General features: G+C 35.8%; 1 protein-coding gene across 6 annotated transcripts in view; it reads right to left on the reverse strand.

The window, feature by feature from the left end:
- The window catches only part of LOC123530949 (uncharacterized protein C10orf67, mitochondrial-like), a 55,045-nt gene that overhangs the window by 15,463 nt on the left and 18,252 nt on the right, over positions 1 to 21,330 (reverse strand). For 3 of the 6 annotated variants that reach the window (XM_053517322.1, XM_053517325.1, XM_053517323.1), the window contains exons 7-15: positions 21,101 to 21,151; positions 17,216 to 17,236; positions 14,561 to 14,611; positions 10,400 to 10,414; positions 7,954 to 7,980; positions 7,709 to 7,729; positions 5,859 to 6,000; positions 5,488 to 5,546; positions 5,144 to 5,209 (exon numbers count right to left, since the gene is read on the reverse strand). In XM_053517322.1, the coding sequence (XP_053373297.1) occupies positions 5,144 to 5,209; positions 5,488 to 5,546; positions 5,859 to 6,000; positions 7,709 to 7,729; positions 7,954 to 7,980; positions 10,400 to 10,414; positions 14,561 to 14,611; positions 17,216 to 17,236; positions 21,101 to 21,151 (453 nt within the window). The remainder of the gene's footprint in view (positions 1 to 5,143; positions 5,210 to 5,487; positions 5,547 to 5,858; positions 6,001 to 7,708; positions 7,730 to 7,953; positions 7,981 to 10,399; positions 10,415 to 14,560; positions 14,612 to 17,215; positions 17,237 to 21,100; positions 21,152 to 21,330) is intronic. The other 3 variants (XM_053517324.1, XM_053517327.1, XM_053517328.1) reach the window with 3 other exon arrangements.

Below are 21,330 nucleotides of genomic sequence, written 5' to 3' on the forward strand. Positions count from 1 at the left end.
ATCTACAACGATATACAAAATACAAAATTATTATGCAAAATACTGATATTAAATTCTTGTATTAAATTTTCAAGATGGTCAGTTCTGCATTTACTAATATCGTTGCTCAGTCCTAAACATAACAGGCGTTTTAAAGTCTCTGCAACTATTTTTGACATGTTTGATTCATTCAAACAAGAGGACCAAGATGGCCCTAGGTCGCTCACCTGACTGAGTAACACACAATAACAGTGTAAACATGTCTGACCTATTTCATGGAGACAAATATTCTAACCAATTTTCATTGGACCAAAAAAAATGGCCTGTCGAGTGTAAACAAGCTTTTTCTTTGTTTTGACCTAGTCACTTAGTTTTTGACTCCACATGACCCAGATTTGTACTTGTCCAAGATTTCATAAAAGCAAACATCCTGACAAAGGTTCGGGAAGATTGGGGCAAAGAAGTGGCATCAAGAGTGTATACAAGCTTTTCCTTTGATTTGACCTAGTGACCTAGTTTTTGATTTTACATGAGGCAGATTCTAACTTGACCCAAAGATGATCAAGACAAACATTCTGACCAAGTTTTATAACGATTGGATCACAACTGTGGCCTCTAGAGTGTACATAAGGCAAATGTTGACGGACGACGCACGTGATTTGTTTGTTTGTTTCGGGTTTAACGCCGTTTTTCAACAGTATTTCAGTCATGTAGCGGCAGGCAGTTAACCTAACCAGTATTCCTGGATTCTGTACCAGTACAAACCCTGTTCACCGCAAATAACTGCTAACTTTCCCACATGAATTATCAGAGGTGGAGGACGAATGATTTTAGACACAATGTCTTTTATCAAATCGTCATGAAGAACATACGCCCCGCCCGGTGATCGAACTCGCGACCCCACAATCAGTAGACTAACGCCCTCCCTACTGAGCTAAGCGGGCGGGCTGCCGGACAATGACCGGTCAAAATAGCTCGCCTTAAGCACTTCGTGCTCAGGTGAGCTAAACATAATGGTATGACTTTTTTAAAGAATGAAGGTATGACTATGTGTCCTTAGCGGACTCGTACTGACAGTCACAATCGGCAAAATGAGGTATTCTCCATTTTCGGACAGCAATGTGCCCGTTGAGCTACATTTATGTACATGTACGTAGGAGGAATGCCGAACTGCCGAATGAGTTGGGCAATCACATAAGAAATTTCGAGAGTTATTACGACTCCACTGCCTTAAAACGTTCATAGAATATTATGTAGCAATATGTTTAACAGATGAAGTAGGGCATATATGATCCCTTGAACAAGAGGACCATGATGGTCCTGAATCGCTCACCTATCTCCACATGACCCAGTGTTCAACTGAGTATGACATCGTTATTTCTATTATTTGACATAGTGACCTAGTTTTTTAGCACATGTGACCTAGATATCATCAAGATAAAAAATTCTGACCAATTTTCATGAAGATCCATTGAAAAATATGGCCTCTAGAGAGGTCACAAGGTTTTTCTATTATTTGACCTAATGACCTAGTTTTTGAAGGCACGTGACCCATTTTTAAACTTGACCTAGATATCATCAAGTTGAACATTCTCACCAATTTTCATGAAGATCTCGTGAAAAATATGGCCTCTAGAGAGGTCACAAGGTTTTTCTATTTTTCGACCTACTGACCTAGTTTTTGACCGCACATGACCCAGTTACGAACCTGACCTAGATATCATCAAGCTGAACATTCTCACCAATTTTCATGAAGATCCATTGAGAAATATGGCCTCTAGAGAGGTCACAAGGTTTTTTCTATTTTTAGACCTACTGACCTAGTTTTTGACCCCACGTGACCCAGTTTTGAATCTGACTTAGATATCATCAAGATGAACATTCTGACCAATATTCATGAAGATCTCATGAAAAATATGGCCTCTAGAGAGGTCACAAGGTTTTTCTATTTTTAGATATACTGACCTAGTTTTTAACCCCACGTGACCCAGTTTCGAACTTGACCTAGATATCTTCAAGGTTAACATTCTGACCAACTTTCATGTAGATCCATTGAAAAATATGGCCTCTAGAGAGGTCACAAGGTTTCTCTATTTTTAGATCTACTGACCTAGTTTTTAACCCCACGTGACCCAGTTTCGAACTTGACCTAGATATCATCAAGGTGAACATTCTGACCAATTTTCATGAAGATCCATTGAGAAATATGGCCACTAGAGAGGTCACAAGGTTTCTCTATTTTTAGATCTACTGACCTAGTTTTTGACCCCACATGACCCAGTTTCGAACTTGACCTAGATATCATCAAGGTGAACATTCTGACTAATACTCATGAAGATCTCATGAAAAATATGGCCTCTAGAGAGGTCACAAGGTTTTTCTATTTTTAGATCTACTGACCTAGTTTTTAACCCCACGTGACCCAGTTTCGAACTTGACCTAGATATCATCAAGATGAACATTCTGACCAATTTTCATGAAGATGCATTGAGAAATATGGCCTCTAGAGAGGTCACAATGTTTTTCTATTTTTAGACCTAATGACCTAGTTTTTGACCCCACGTGACCCAGTTTCGAACTTGACCTAGATATCATCAAGATAAACATTCTGAAAAATATTAATGAAGATCTCATGAAAAATATGGCCTCTAGAGAGGTCACAAGGTTTTTCTATTTTTAGACCTACTGACCTAGTTTTTGACCCCACGTGACCCAGTTTCAAAACTTGACCTAGATATCATCAAGGTGAACATTCTGACCAATTTTCATGAAGATCTTGAAAATATGGCCTCTAGAGAGGTCACAAGGTTTTTCTATTTTTAGACCAAACTGACCTAGTTTTTGACGCACGTGACCCAGTTTCGAACTTGACCTAGATATCATCAAGATAACATTCTGACCAACTTTCATAAGAAGATCCATGAAAAATGTGACCTCTAGAGTGGTCACAAGCTAACAGTTTACGGACGCACGAGACGGACGGACGACGGACACCGCGCGATCACAAAAGCTCACCTTGTCACTTTGTGACAGGTGAGCTAAAAAGGTGTATGCAAAGTTATGGGAATCGAAGTTCAGTTATTCATTAATGTAATACTATATATTATGCATTCATTACATGTCTGTCATTACACAAGTGTTATTATGGTAACGAAGTGACACAACACAACAAAGAGAACAGTGATTTTAGAAACCGTAATATTCCCCATAAAATATATGAAAATTAAACGCAGACATCAGATTCATCTGCTTTCATCAACATAATGTATCAATCTATACATGTCTGGGAAATATTACTTTCAAAAGGATGAGAAGTTTCTATTGATAATTCTTACAGTATTTCAATTATTTTCCATAGACACAACAGAAAATATAATATACCAAACTATCGCAACAGCCGACCCTACCCGACAAAGAAATGTTACAAATAATGTCTTTATTACAATAAATTCATGAAGACCTTGTATTCATCTAATGAAAGCAAAAACCAATTTGTTTTACTATTTCATATCATAGTTCAACGAAATAATATTCTAATCTTCCATAAAGTGAAACGAAGATTTTAACCACAAACCAGGTTCTACACAGTATGGCACTATTAGGACGTCATAAACTAAATAAATAATGTCCAGAAAAAATAACCAAATCCCATTTGTCCCCCACGATCTACTTTAACGTGGGTAGGCCAAGACAAAAATATCTAACAAAATAACTTGTTTGTGTAAGACCGTTGTTTTCCTAACCCTCGGGATAGCTTGGAGAAAAAACCTCGCTAACGCTCGGTTTTCCATTCCACACTGTCCCTCGGGTAGGGAAAACCCCGTCTTGCACAAGCAGGCATGTAAGATCCTTATACTCTGGTAGAAATAACTAGATCAAAATTTAGCGTCTGATTTTCCAGACGTCCAGCTTCATATACAGAAAGTCTCACAGACAAGTTCGCCACAATATTTACTGTGCCAATTCAAATATTTTGTGTAACATAAAAATCTTCAAAGGACAGTACCGCCAGGTAAAATGTTGTTGTTTAACCTTTACCCTGCTAAATTTATAAAATGGACTGGTTCATCATTCAATTTGGGCAATACCATTTATTATTCGAAGAATTTAATGACTGAAAAGCGAATAGTGCAGACCATGATCAGCCTACACGGTATGCATTTGTCGCAAATGCAGAATCACTTGCCGCTAGCAGGCTCAATCTTTAACGAACAACGTTATATAATGATTGGTCATCGGAGCAAGTGTAAAGTGAATGAGTACTAAATGAAGATTCATTATATAAGAAACTTTAGTAATAATTAATCTGAGTGATGTAAAACACAAAGCGGTGACTAGCAGGTGGGCCCTACCATTACAGTACTGTATATCTCAATATGTGGGAAGAAAAAAAGAGTTAATTTGCTGCAAAGATGATATTTTAAGTCGTGATACGTTGTTCTGCATGTTGTGACAGACAAAACAAACACATGATTTATTGTCAATTTAAATGGTTAGAAGGTAGGTTAGGTTATCGTTAGTAAAATCCATTACCATTTCCTCTTGCTGAAGAATAAAACATATTGATATAGAAGTTCTTCTCAGTTATGTATCTTTATATACTGTTGCTACTAGGCGTATTATTAGTCTGATACACTGGACATTTTTTCAATAAAATATACGGTTTCAAACCTAAAGTTCACAGTATACTGAAGGCAATTTAACATGTACTTGGAACATGTGCATGCAATTCAAAGCTACATGCATATTTATCAGACTTTCTGCTTTGAATTGAGTATTATTCTTCAATTAGTATTATTACATTTACATAGTCAAATGAGACGCTTTCGAATTAAAGACCTGAACATATATCTGAAACCCTCTTCAATTTTGCAATTTTTCAGCAAAATACATGTATATGCGTGCAAGATATCTAAAAGCTTACTAAAAAGGGCAACGTTTACTGAAACATAATATATTCGTTATTCTGCTGTTTGGTTTAGAACCATCTTCTGACTGAGCTGACAGTTGTCTGCAATTAAACAATAATATAATTGCTGTATAATAATAGATGCAATAATTGCAAAACTTTTAACTGTACACTGTCACCATTTTGTATAACAAAAGCTGTAAGTATTAACTGCAGGTATGCACCTTGACCAATTGAATTAAATTTGTAACATACCATTTTCTGAGTATTGGATTTGTCCTGGTCTATCTCATTTTTCACCGTCTCAATTTTTATCTGGAGCTAAAACAAAAAGTTGATAAATGTTACAGTAATGAAGAGATATACTGACAGTGTGTTTTGTAGCAGAAAAACATTTTTTTGTTACAGATCTTGCACTTGTACTAAATATCAAATATACAATTTCGACAATTATATACACTTTAGTATTTAATAAACAGTTAACACTTATGAAGCAATTTAACAGTAATTTATGTTTACAAGTGCTTTAATTACGGTCAATTGGTACAGTATTATTTTTTTTCGAACAGAGGTAGTATCTTAAACTGATCATTACAAACCTGTTGTTTTTCCATTTTTTCATTTGTAAGCTGGTCACTAAGTTTATTTATTTCTTTTTCTGAAACAAAAATGTAAACACGTACCCAGAATTGACTAAAGTTAAAATAAGATTGAAACTACTTATCATTTTTCTTGAAGAATAGATAAATTATAGTTCATTTTATATAATGCTGCAACTATTGATAAATCTTATATTTCCATTAAAATGCACGACATTTAATTAGGATACCAATTTCAAGCAAAAATGCGGCCATTTATAGAATATTTTAACATCTTTTAGCACTGTATGTTGCAAACATCGTTAAACTGGCCATAATACAAAACTTTAAATACATGTACGGTTACTATGACACCATGAATAGCATCTTACTCAGTTCGCTGTTTTCATCGTCTTTCTCCTGTAAACTCTCTTCCAGCTGACTAAGCTTCTTGTTCACCTCATCAAGTTCTTCCTTAAGAATTTCAGCCTCGTGATTTACACTTGGTGTTTTAGAATGCACTGACTCATCAAACTACAAACAAATCAGACGAAATAATCAGTCTAACCATATAAAGCTGGTGCTAATGTGATCTGGTTTGAAGAATAATGAAAGCTACATTTATCATGATGGTCATAAATGACAAATACTGCTAAATTAAGAAATATATCAATATCTTTAACATTTCTACAGTTAAAACCAGACATCTATGTATAAGCAAGCTTACACCCCTGTTAAAACACTTTCTGAAAACGACAAAAACAACAGTATTATCCTAAATCATAGCACATAAAACACATGAACAACGCAATATAAGAATATCTATCATTTTCTCAATACAGAGCAAATAGTAGGTTAGATTACATGTACATACACCTAAATTAGTTACAGAAAACACATCAGTTTCAAGTCAATATTATGTAACACTAACACAGCATGTAGTAATAATCATCTAAAACGACAACATCAACAAAAACAATACATTTTGTTCACACTAGAAACTAATAGGAAAAAATCAGTAAGAACAGTCACATTCAAAGATCGTATGCAGTGTGTCAAAACAAGAGCACCGTCTTGCGGGTGCCGACGCTAATCCTTTTTTGTCTCTGTATAATAGAAATATTGTCCTACCCGTGTGTTTTATGATTTTTTCTAGTCCAAAAGGGGCCATAATTCTTGCAAAAGCAGGATGGAGGTATGTTTTAATGGTGAACAAATGTTGCAAGTTTTAAAACAACAGCTTTGATAATTTAGGAGAAAAGCTGACCTAAAGACAAAACTCAACCAAGAAATCTGATTTTCTATGTCCAAAAGGGGTCATAATTCTTGCAAAAATCCATGCAGAGTAACGGTACTTGCTGTGCAGAGTCAACTTTTAATGGCAAATAACTGCTCTCTAAGTTTTAAAGCAATAGCTCTGACCGTTAATGAGATAGGTTTACCTAAACGCAAAACTTAACCAAGAAATCTGATATTTTCTAAGTCCAAAGGGGTCATAATTCTTGCAAAAGGCAAGCTGTAGTTATGTTTCTTGCTATAACGAGTTAGCTTTTGATGGTGGAACAAGTGCTGCAATTTTTAAAGCAATAGCTTTGATAGTTTAGGAGAAAAGCTGATCTAAACATAAAACTTAACCAGCGGACGCCGACACCAATAACTAAACATTTCTTTTTTTTTTCTTTTCTGAAAAATCAGATGAGCTAAAAACGGGGCTTATAATTTGTAACAAATCCATATAATTGTTCAATAAACATTTAACCCATCATCACATAATTTGAGGATGGAGTGCAAGTACTGAAGCATTTCGAGCTATCAAATTCGCATATAGCTCTCTCAGTTGGCTTTAAAGTTAGTGTACCGAGTCGCCTGAAGAAAAAGTAACAATTTATGCATTTCCTATTAATATAAAACCTAAATAGCAAATCTTTTGAATAGAATGTTACGATCTGCACTACTTCACAATTGACGATGATAATATTTAAACGGGGTTATCTTTAGAGCATCAAAAAACAGACCACTTATTATACCATTTACAGATATAATAAACGGGGTTACATCCTGTGCAATCAAACTAAACAGACAAAATAGAGTGATATTTCTTACGAATATTTTACTCGGGTGGCTTGCATAATACAAATACTCACTAATAAGAGTACAGCTACTGTACATACATATGATTTAGTACAACATGCATTAGATTAAAAAAGAAATAGCCAAGAATTTCTATATTTACAATTCATACCTGTACTTCTTTATTTTTTGTCTACAATTCAAACATACAAGCCGACAATTAACAGTAGACTCGAGTTGATATAAAGTAATTCAGTTTTAAATATACTTTTCATATCCAATTTACAAATGTACATTATTTCAAGAGACATACACCTATTTTAAAAGTAGCTTCACTGACAAAAGTTTACATAAATATAATCATATCATATTTTTACTGTTCGTTAAAATTACACAAGTACAAATTGATTTTCTTACCAGCGGCTTGATGGACGCTTGTACACCCTATATATAATAAATGAAAATTAGTACTCATACATAGTTTATATATGTAAGGTAGACTGGCTAAGGTTCAAAATATTTATAACTTTCAGGAACACATGTACAAACATCTTCAAAAAAAATATATCAAGACTTCAAACAAAACATTATCGTTAAATGATGTATATATATATATATATATATATATATATATATATATATATATTTCCTCCTTTTAGAAATTTATGCATATACAAAGCAAAATGTATCATGTCTTTGAAATAAAAAGGGTCCATATATTTTGATAAGTAGATTTTTTTTCAAAATAACTGCTGATTGGCTTGGTAGTACAACATACAAACACATTTATAAATAATATATTTAAACAAGTGTATAGTTTTCTTATCCTGCAATCTCATCAGTATGTATATTTTTATTATTTTACTTGCAAATTACTCTCAAATAAAACAAAGACATGCAAACAACTTAATTGATATAATTGAGCCGTGCCATGAGAAAATCAACATAGTGGGTTTGCGACCAGCATGGATCCAGACCAGCCTGAGCATCCGCGCAGTCTGGTCAGGCTCCATGCTGTTCGCTTTTAAAGCCTATTGGAATTGGAGAAACTGTTAGCGAACAGCATGGATCCTGACCAGACTGCGCGGATGCGCAGGCTGGTCTGGATCCATGCTGGTCGCATACCCACTATGTTGGTTTTCCCATGGCACGGCTCATATTTTATTTATACAGCTTAAATACCATTGTAATAATTCAGCAAAAAATGTGCCAAATTCTCTAGGCATTATTCTAATTTTTTTTTTTTTTTTTTTTTTTTTTGGATTTGACGTCGCACCGACACATGATATGTCATATGGCGACTTTATTCTAATCAAATAAATAGAGGAGATTTGTTTGTTTTGAATGAACATACCGTAATATGAAGTGTGAATATTTCTTATATAATATAAATAATCTAAAAATGTTCTTACTTTGAGGTGAGATATATTCTATATTTACAAAAATACTAATAATATTTTATGCTTAATAACGTTGAAATTTGCATTTTGCAGTTAAGTCTATCTCAACACAGCAATCAGACGCGCATAAAGGAACTCGGTCTAGTGACGTTGAATATAAGCAGAATGTTGCAGAACAATATGAAATTCCCGTTGAGCAAAATTATTAAAAGTACTATAAAAATATACTATAAAGAAAACAACCATGATACGGATAATATCTCACTGAGAAAAAATAGTATTACAGCAAAATAATGTTATTCAAAACACTAAAGTTTTACATAAGAGTTTCATTGATTCTAACAAAACAGATGTCATGAATACAAAGTCAGTTCTACTATAAACAGTTTAGTTATTAGATAAAAAGATACACATAAAAACACACAGCAAGACAAATTAAGACAAAAATCTACATAGAAATCTATTGTAGAACAAAAGTTGTTTTCCAAATGAAACAGGTAAACACATCGAAGCGCCAGAATATACAGAATGAACGTCTAAAAATATTCAGTGATTACAGTATGTTTTAATACGACCCAATTTGTTTTCCTACAACAAAAGGTGACCGAAAAAGTGACATTTTAACTATATTCAATCCCATGTTTAAGGGTAAATGCATGCGTTTATCATATTCAATTAACATTCTGGAACAAACTAAGCCACCCGCCCGCTTAGCTCAGTAGGGAGAGCGTTGGTCTACAGATCGCGGGGTCGCGAGTTCGATCCCCGGGCGGGGCGTATGTTCTCCGTGACGATTTGATAAAAGACATTGTGTCTGAAATCATTCGTCCTCCACCTCGGATAATTCATGTGTGGAAGTTGGCAGTTACTTGCGGAGAACAGGGTTTGTACTGGTACAGAATCCAGGAACACTGGTTAGGTTAACTGCCCGCCGTTATATGACTGAAATACTGTTGAAAAACGGCGTGTAACCCAAAACAAACAAAAACAAACAAAACAAAACAAACTAAGCCAAAACTGTCAACGACAAAAATTACCACAGTATTTCCATTGATGTAAACAATCTGTCTATTCTCAATTTAACGGTTTTTCAGAACAATCAGTGATGTCACTCAGTGTATTATTCATGATTTAAAGGACGGTCTTGTTTGCTTTGAAACGGAAGATCAGAATATAGACAAAAATATCTAGGCATTTTTCATAATTTACATGCATAATTTATCTGAAAACTTAATCAGAATATGCAAACTGAAACCAGACATAACACAATAGACAATAATAATGACCTATATTGATGACCTATATAAAGGATCAAACATACAAAAATAAAGACGTCCCATATAATAAGAGATCAAAACATGTAAATTTAATTTCTTCGAATGTTTCACATCAAATGCTTCACATCAAATGCATAATTCACAAAAGACAAAAAAAATGTTTAATTACACACACTTCGTTCTCACCTTTTCTCGGACGCTCTGTAATTGTAAGATGGTAAATACATAACGTATGGTAACTTTTGCAAAAGCTTAGAAGTATATAAAAAACAAGAGCTGTCTCCGTAGGATGACACATGCCCCCGATGGCACTTTGAATGAATAGTTATGGCCGATGTTAGAGTTTAGGACCTTTGACCTACGGAGCTGGGTCTTGCGCGCGACACATCGTCTTACTGTGTCACACATTCATGCATAGTTATTTTAAAATCCATGCATGAATGACAAAGATATGGACCGGACATGCCCATCAAAGCACTATCATGAAAATGATCTTTAACATCTAAGTGTGACCTTGACCTTTGAGCTACGGACCTGGGTCTTGCGTGTGACACGTCGTCTTACTGTGGTACACATTCATGCCAAGTTATTTGAAAATCCATCCATCGATGACAAAGATATGGACCGGACATGCCCATCAATGCACTATCCTTTAACGTCTGTGACCTTGACCTTTGAGCTACGGACCTGGGTCTTGCGCACTGCACGTCGTCTTACTGTGGTACACATTCATGCCAAGTTATTTGAAAATCCATCCATCGATGACAAAGATATGGACCGGACACGCCCATCAATGCACTATCCTTTAACGTCTAAGTGTGACCTTGACCTTTGAGCTACGGACCTGGGTCTTGCGCACTGCACGTCGTCTTACTGTGGTACACATTCATGCCAAGTTATTTGAAAATCCATCCATCGATGACAAAGATATGGACCGGACACGAATATTGCGGACAGACCGACAGACCGACAGACTGACAGACCGACAGACGGTTCAAAAACTACATGCCTCCAATCGGGGGCATAAAAACCCAAAAGAAATCTGACAATATTATAGGCCCAACTGAGACAATGTACATTAATATGGTCTAACTGAACAATGTACATTAATGCTGAGGGGGCCTCCGTCGCCGAGTGGTTAAGGTTGCTGACTTTAAATCACTTGCCCCTCACCGATGTGGGTTCGAGCCTCACATGGGGCGTTGCATTCTTCATGTGAGGAAGCCATTCAGATGACTTACGAATGGTCGGTGGTTTTTACCCAGGTGCTCGCTCGTGATGAAATAATGCACAGAGGGGCACCCGGGGTCTTCCCCCACCACCAAAGCTGGAATGTTGCCATATGACCTAAAATTGTGTCGACACAACATTAAACCAAACAAAACAAAAACATCAAAATAAATGCCAGGATTTCGATTTTTTCAACATCTAATTAGAACAATTAAAACCACCCGCCCACGTTAAACTGTTATTCGTCTTCATATAAAAACACATGCAGGAAAAATCATATAGTCCTCAATCTTGATCTTTGCAGTCAGAAATTCAATGTTGTTTTTGAAAATTTGATGTTCAATTTGAAAGACTTTTTTCGGGCCACGCCATATTGTTCCATATTGTTGAGCTAAGAAACAAAAACTATTTGAGCCGTGCCATGAGAAAACCAACATAGTGGGTTTGCGACCAGCATGGATCCAGACCAGCCTGCGCATCCGCGCAGACTGGTCAGGCTCCATGCTGTTCGCTTTTAAAGCCTACTGGAATTGGAGAAACTGTTAGCGAACAGCATGGATCCTGACCAGACTGCGCGGATGCGCAGGCTGGTCTGGATCCTTGCTGGTCGCAAACCCACTATGTTGGTTTTCTCATGGCACGGCTCATTTTACATAAATTTCAATAGTGACCTTGACCTTCAAGCATAGATCATGTAGCGACACACTGTCTCGTCATGGGAAACATTAATGTTCAGTCAAGATAATCCATCAATGCACATAATGGAGAGGAAACTTTCAATAGTGACCTTGACCTTTGACCGGCAATCATGTGTAATACATGCAACACAAGCAACACATCGTCTGGTTATGGAGAACATGTGTGAGAGTGTATAAAATGCTTTATGGCATTTCGACGCTAAGGAACAGAAATATTTTTTTTTACTTTAGCTTCAATAGTGACCTTGACCGTTGATCATCAAGCATGGGTTATGTATGCGACATATTGTCTGGTCATGAGAAACATTTACTTGTAGTGGTAAGAAAATCCTTCAATGCAAATAGAAGTTATGGAGTGGAAACAACATTTTACTTCACTTTAAACAGTGACCTTGACCTTTAACCGAAAAGCATAGATCATGTGTTGTTGTCTCATCAAGGGGAACGTTTGTAGCACTAAGATAATCCATCCATGCATATAAATGTTATGGAGTGGAAACAATTTTTACTTGACCTTCAATAGCGACCATGAATTATGACCTACAAGCTTAAGTCATGTATGTGCATAATCTACATATTGTCCTCTATTTACATACCAAGATACCAACCTAGCTTGAATACTTTTTGAGCAATTGCAGGATCTAGATTTGCGGACGGATAGGCGGACGGACGGATGAAGGGCATTCCTATAGTCCACTCTGGTGTTCCAGCAGTAGGGGACTAATAAAAGAGTTACTGAAATTCGGAAGCAGTCAATTTACTGTCAAAGTGTTATACTTACACTAAATAGTTACTGAAAACTGCATTCTAGGCAAAACAGATCTTTGCATATGAAATCTAATTTATTAAACTCGTGCAATCATTATATCTGTTATTAACGACTGTTCTAAATCCCCAACTTACATAATATGTTATTAACTATCTCAACAAAAACCAGCACAATAAATGCTTTGCATACTGAAAAACCTGAGTAACATAAATTTAGATATGTATGAACCAGTTAACTTACTTCAAATGTTTGATTCAGTTTCAATGCATTTCATCTAAGAAGCATAATGTAATTGCGTATACAATATTTGAGCTGCACCATGAGAAAACCAACATAGTGGCTTTGCGACCAGCATGGATCCAGACCAGCATGCGCATCCGCGCAGTCTCGTCAGGATTCATGCTGTTCGCTAACGGTTTCTCTAATTGCAATAGGCTTTGAAAACGAACAGCATGGACCCTGACCAGACTTCGCGGATGTGCAGGCTGGTCTGGATCCATGCTAGTCGCAATGCCACTATGTTGGTTTTCTCATGACGCGGCTCATTTAAAAAAAGTCATTAATCATAATAAGGTATAAATATTTAAAAAAGTCATTAATCATAAAATAATATTCTCTTTCTAGCCAAGAACCACTTAGTTGCAAATGCAAAGTACCTCATAAAAAGGTACGCCATACGTAACGCATTGCCAAGATTTATTGTAATATGCTCATGCAGTCTAAGAATTAATACAAATGCGTATTTTATGTGCATTATCAATTCGCTTACTTGCTCTACTAACCTACTACTTTTATGCCTACATTATAACGTCTGCCAAAATGACTGCAATGAAATTATGCTGATTTGCTAAAGCCTAGTTACAGGACATTAAACTTTCACCGAAAACTGTGCAAATGTTCGTTGGCTTTAACCAACACTAACCATACGGTGTTCCAATATCCGCACATCGCAAAAGATTCCCACCATAAAAAGAAACGGCTGTGGTTGCTGCTTCATAAACTCATGAACAAGTACATTTTCATTATACTAAAGGTATCAAAATTGGGGTTGGAGGAAAATGGGAGAGGTGAGGGTAAGACAAAAATGGAGGCATGGCGGGGCATAATTTTGACATAATTAAAGCAACAGTTGTGTTATTTGTTCTGTAAGGACGTCTCATGATGCCGAAAATATGTGAGAACTTTGAAAGCATCAGGCCCAGTAGTTTTAGAGAAAAATGCTTACATGCAAAACTTCTGCAATGCGGACGCAAAGGCGGCGGAATGGTGACAACAATAGAAAGAATTCAATAGTCAAGCTAACAACTATAATACAGATCCGTTCGGACAAGCTGGAAATATTATACTTTTGCAAAATTCGTGTTTTTGGTCACTCCGCAAATTTAGTCTCGGCGAAAACTCTTGAGTTTAAATTTTAATATACTGCGAAGTTATGTCTTAAGCCAAGATTAGAGCTTGTATTTTACTGTATTCAAGGTAAACTTCGTGAAAGTTTGGTCAAGCAAAATACCTAGTGTCACAATTGTCTGCTATTATTTTGCTTGGTTGCATTCTTTGCTTCCAGAGGATCTTTTTACAAATTTTTGTATCCCGTAAATACTATTGTCCATCAGAAATGATCTATGAACTAAGTAAAACTAATCAACTCACCGGTGGTCTTGCTGAAGTCACGGCAGTTGTCGGTGGGCTCTCGCCAAAACTCTATGCCGTATTATAGTATAAAAAATACATAAATATATCCACTTTGTACAGCATATACAACATATATTGACGTATAATTCAATTTATTCAATAGACAAAAGTAAAATGTTTGTGCTAGATATAGCTCTATCATTCCTACATTATTATACACACATCACTATTGTATCATATATGTCTTGATCTCTACATTCTAAAACACATCAACAGTGTTATTAAAAGTGTAAAGACAAAATCGTCAGCACCTTCGAATGAAATGCTTATGTGGCATGGTAAAAATATTAGGTAACAATAATTATTTTTAGTTTTCTTTAAAAAAAATTTTTTTGTTTCGTTTTGGATTTAACGTCGCAACGACACATGACTGGTCATGTGGCGACTTTCCAGCTTTAATGGTGGAGGAAGACCCCAGGTGCCCCTCCGTGCATTATTTCATCACGAGCGGGCACCTGGGTAGAACCACCGACCTTCCATAAGCCAGCTGGATGGCTTCCTCACATGAAGAATTCAACGCCCCGAGTGAGGCTCGAACCCACATCGATGAGGGGCAAGTGATTTGAAGTCAGCGACCTTAACCACTCGGCCACGGAGGCCCCTTTTAAAAAATTAGCAAAGGCAGCCGCATTAGCATCGATTCGTAGGAACGTCTGAGTATACATGTATCAAGTAGCCAATTGGCAACAGTTCATCAGCATAAAGGTATAAAATCTATGTAATTCCTTATCTATAACAAGTTATCATTATATTCAATAGACTTCTAAGTAAATCATTCAACAAGAGCTGTCATTAATGGTGACAAATGCCGCCGCAGCACCTTGACCTTTGACCTGGTGACCTTGACCTTTGACCTTATGACCCCAAAGTCAAGAGGGGTCGTGTACTCAATAAGTACTGTTAGCATGTGAAATTTGAAGGTCCTGGGTGCCGTGGTTCGCGAGTGAAGTGCCTTCATGCAAAAAGTTAACATTAGTCCCTGTGACCTTGACCTTTGACCTGGTGACCCCAAAGTCAGTAAGGTTCGTGTACTCAATAAGTACTATCAGCATGTGAAAATTGAAGGTCCTGGGTGCGGTGGTTTGCGAGTAAAATGCCTTCATGCAAAATGTTAACATCGGCCCCTGTGACCTTGACCTTTGACCTGGTGACCCAAAGTCAGTAGGGGTCGTGTACTCAATGAGTGCTATCAGCATGTGAAGTTTGAAAGGCCTGGTGCAGTGGTTCGCAAGTAAAGTGCCTTCACGCAAAAAGTTAACATTGGCCCCTGTGACCTTGACCTTTGACCTGGTGACCCCAAAGTCAGTAGGGGTTGTGTACTCAATAAGTACTATCAGCATGTAAAGTCTGAAGGTCCTGGGTGCAGTGGTTCGCGAGTAAAGTGCCTTCATGCAAAAAGTTAACGTTGTGATGAACTAACGCACGAACGAACTAACGAACGGACGGACAGTTGAAAACTAATATGCCTCCCTTCGTGGGCATAAAAAGTAAATAAGGAATCTTCAAAAAAGGGTATAAAACGCGAATTCTAAAAGGTTAAAACGTTTTCGCACAAAAACACAACATTTATCTCTTGCAAACACAATGACAGTACATATACACTATCAATGCTAAACCATATTATAACAAAGCTGAAAATCACTAAAACAATCAAACAAGCAGTTATCAGAACACAATCATACTGGGCATGTTAGTCGAATTTTACTTAAGTAACTGTCTGACCATGGTAAAAGTAATTGACTACTATATTCAAATTATTTCCTAAACCAGGCATGTTACATGTATGTCCTGATAATGTACGCAAGTTCACCCCATAGTGTTACACTTAAGCAAGTTTGTTCCAGATCTTTTAACAACAGTAACAAGAGATGCGGACAAGTCTTTATATTACTATTGAGTAATACACAGTAATTTGAGCCATAACTTCTTAACCGACTATGGTATATGTATGTTCTGATAATATGCGCAACTTCATGATTAAATATTTCTGTAAGTATGTACCAACTCCCTACCTTTTATTCAGACACATTAAACTTAGGATAGATATAAGTTTAAGTTTAATCTTAATAAAACGTATTATATTAAGCAGACACTGAGTTTTTTATTTTTAGTAATGGTAACCTTGACAATAACCATGCTTATTCAATGTTAAATCCCAACATTGGTCTTCCTAAAATAAACTACTTCTGAAGCGTCATCTAAATAGCTAACATGAAGAGTCTGACGCTGCCTGCTTGCCAGAAACTTGTACTAAAACTTATATACAGTTAGATTCCAAACAAAACCCTTTCTAATTGTATTAAACATCTACTCTTTTGTTAAAAAACAAACAAACTACAAACTAGCTAAAAATTAATGCAAAGTATAAATCAGAAATACATTGTATATCCTTCGATAAAAGCAAAAATTTGAAATCACTGTAACCAGACTGAAAATTGTACATAACACTTTCAATTCTGACCCCATTTAGGCTACTTAGTAAAAGTACTAAATGAAACATATACAACGCAGAAAATAATATCTTGAGTTCTCTAGAGTTCCTTTAAGTTACTTTTCAAATGAGTCTGAAAGTTAAACACTGATCAAAACATGCAACATTTACACATCACTCACCATTGCTTTACCGGCAGAACTCTGTAATCAACATGTTTTAGCTAAATGTTCTTATAAAGTACAGAGAATGAAAATATATTGATTCAATAAAATCATAAACTATAGTTAGCTATTACAGTTTTGTTTGCTATATGATGTATCTCCGGACCATACACATTATTTCAATACTATACTGGACATTTAAAATTAATCTAACCTTCAATTATAAATGGACTTAATAGTACGTACATTTAAAGAATAATATTACATATCAACATCTGCATTTAAAATGATAAAACATTTTCAGAATTATTATAAAACGATTTTCATTTTAAATTTTTGTCATAATTATAATTAAAGTACATAACTAAGTTTAATTAAATTAATAGAATTAGAAATTATACAAACAAACTTAAGAAAACAAGTATTTCATGCATTAAAAAACGTATTTTGTTATGTCACATGCTGTTAATACAACCACGTATTATGGTATTATCACTTTCCTTGCAGCTTTTGTTAATACTGTTATTACAATAAACAAGACGATATAAAAAGAAGTTAAAATACGTAACAAGAAATATATATAGTGAGATAAGTTATACAACACTTCAAAAATGAAATTAGTAGTTATACAATGGTAAACAACAATGTTATGGACAACGATAACAAAAGAACATTTAAAACCATGAATATAAAAGTGCACGCCATCTTTACATTCTAAGTCCAAAACAAAACCCTTTAACCGGAACAATTCAACGCTAATATTTTCTGTGAAGCACATAAATACCATTTCATTCAGGAAGTTTATGGCGTGTAATGGACTTCAAATGCGCACAACTTAATTTGCATCAAAATATTTTGGATACAATGTGTTACAAGTTGAAAAAATAAACTAAAGGGGTATTCAGATACGTTACACGATTCGTTTCTCCTACATTACTGAGCCAACAAGAAACTCTATAAGACACATCGACACCTACGCCTTGGGAATTTTTCATAATACTTATTGCCAGTCTACAAAAAAATGTCTTCTACAAGTCAAATCAAGAGACAATATACTAAATAAATCTTAAAAGTCTTGTCTAAATATTACCATCAACGAATGATATATATCTGGCATAAATTACGAAGAGATAACTAGTATGAAAATGTCTGGAAATTTATAATTGCTTTTAATATCTGTATTGTACAGATTTTAGGCTATATGATGAGAAAATAGAAACAAGAGGGACATGATGACCCTGAATCGCTCACCTGAGTAATATGAGCCACATGTTTCAAATGGCAAACTGATGCTAAAATATTGAGAAAGTAGGTCTGGAGGTCACATTCATGGTCACTGAAAGTCAGTTTTAAGATTGGTGTACAAAACTGTACAAGTCCTCCAAATTTCAAGGTTGTATCTCAAAAAACAGGAAAGTAGGTCAGTAGGTCAAGGTCACATTAAGGTGACCCCCTAATCAACTGGGTCATCAGGTAATTATACTTAAAAAGTCTAGGGAATACGATTTGATAATTTTCGAAGTAATTTTTCCTGTATAAGTCATATAACAAGTGACCCCCAAGGGCGGGGCCTCTTCTCACCCCAGGAGCATAATTTGAACAATCGTTAGAGGCCCACTAGGCAATGCTACATACCAAATATCAAAGGCCTAGGCCTTAAACATTCAGACAAGATTTTTTCCCCTATATAAGTCTATATTAAACTTGGGACCCCAGGGCATGGCCTCTTTTCTACCCAGGGGCATAATTTGAATAATTTTGGTAGAGGAACACTAGGCATGGCAACATACCAAATATCAAAAGCCTATGCCTTGCAGTTTCAGACAAGAAGATTTTTACAGTTTTTTTCCTATATAAGTCTATGTAAAACTTGAGACCCCCGGGGCAGGGCCCCTTTTCACCCCAGGGTAATAATTTGAATAATTTTGGTAAAGAACCAAAAGACAATGCTACAAACCAAATATCAAAGGCCTAGGTCCTGTGGTTGTAACTAAGACAAGAAGATTTTTACAGTTTTCTCCTATATAAGTCTTATGCAAAACTTGGGATCCCCGGGGCGGGCCTCTTTTCACCCCAGGGGAACAATTTGAACAATCTTTATACAGGACCATTAGATTATGTTATAAGCCAAATATCAAGGCTCTACGCTTTGAGGTTTTGGACAAGAAGATTTTTAAAGTTTTTTCTTTCGGTTCTACATGGAATTCAATTCTTTGAACAATTTTGAAAGGGGGCCACCCAAGGATCATTCCTGTGAAGTTTGGTGTAATTCTGCCTAGTGGTTTTCAAGAAGAAGATTTTTTTAGAAAATGTTGATGGACACATGACATATGACATACGACACACGTCTCACGATGGACATTGAGCGGTCACAAAAGCTCACCATGAGCCTTTGGCTCAGGTGAGCTAAAAAGTAATGAAATACTTTATCATATTAAACAAACGAATGAAATACATGACTTTGGGGAACAATATTTGCGCCGCCCCATTAGAAAACCGACATAGTGCGTTTGCGACCAGCATGGATCCAGACCAGCCTGCGCATCTGCGCAGTCTGGTCAGGATCCATGCTGTTCGCTTACAGTTTCTCTAATTACGATAGGCTAGAGAAACTGTTAGCAAACAGCATGGATCCTGACCAGACTGCACAGATGCGCAGACTGGTATGGATCCATGCTGGTCGCAAACGCACAATGTTGGTTTTCTAATGGTGCGGCTTAAATATATAATACTAATGAAGTAAGTACCATATAGGACTGCACTGCATACCCCAACTTCAGCATAGCCTAACGTTTTATGGTCATTAAAATGACACAGTCCTATTAAAACCATAATGATATTAAGCTATATATGCAATGATTTATAACGCCAAATGCCTCTGTTTGCATTCTGCAATCTCTAGCTGTTAACCATTTTTTATCTTTATTAATAATAATCATTTTACAGATAAACCATTTTATTTTTAAGTGTGCAGAAAATTTTCGAAAACACACATGTATTGTACTTTAAATATATAAAAAAAAGATGTAATCACATTAATTTATCAACAAAAATTTGGCCCCTGTGACCTTGACCTCTAATCTTAAGAGTCTTGGCCGGACAAAAACCGTAAACTCAATGACCTTTCAATATATCCTTGACCTTTGAGGTAGGAATTAGGGTCATGTGCACAACGCAGAACATCTGTGCCAAGTAATATTGAAATCCCCAGATGCATGCTATTCAAGAGTTTTTGACCGGACATCAAAGTGATGATCTCAAGTGTTGACCTTGGCACTTGGGATATGGTCTTTTTAATCACACGTTGTGCCATGGGGAGTATTTGTGAAATGAAATTTCAATATTTCTTAACGAAATAAACAATTAATTCTGTAAAATGCAAAATCACGTTTATTGTAAATGCACGTCACAGTAAGAAAATATGTGTTTGACCTATAGTTGAACAATTTTCTGTAACGACTGCAATGGCAATTCTGTTTTCCCTAACTATTTACCTTGAATATCTAATACAACAGCTGGGTAAACAACAATAAACTAATATATTTATTCTACATGGTTAAGCAATCACAATACATTTTTGTACATTGTGTTAAAGTTAAATTATCCAAAACTGATAGTATTAGTACACGTTATGCTGAATAAATATAATTCTTAAACCAAACTTCCATGTTATTATTGTTCTTTATCAATTTCTCCTTATCAGTAACTATGTGTCACAGACAATTTGTATACATGTAACAATTTGGTGAACAAGCTGACAGCCTCCAGTTATGCAGATATAAACACATGAATGGACTTTACTTGAAAGTATCTAGCAAATGGCTCTTTAATTGTTCTGGAAGTATGGTGAAAGAGCAAATATAAGATGCTATTAGAAATTAGTATAAGTTAGTGGCATTTTACCGGAGTTTGGGGTGTCACTGCTGACGGCCGCTCGGAATCGGCTAGAGAAGGCTGTAATCAAATCACCCCATTAACTGATATACGTGCAATAACTAAGGTGTGTGCAAAAGCTTTATATATTAATTTAACAGATATTCAATATTCTCAGAATTCAGCTGCAATGGTACCAAACATTAAGATGTAAAAAATAGACATCCTTAAGTCTTTTTGTTTAAATATCTGTAACTAAG

This window comes from Mercenaria mercenaria, chromosome 11 (genome assembly GCF_021730395.1).
Source record: "Mercenaria mercenaria strain notata chromosome 11, MADL_Memer_1, whole genome shotgun sequence".
Lineage (NCBI taxonomy): Eukaryota > Metazoa > Mollusca > Bivalvia > Venerida > Veneridae > Mercenaria > Mercenaria mercenaria.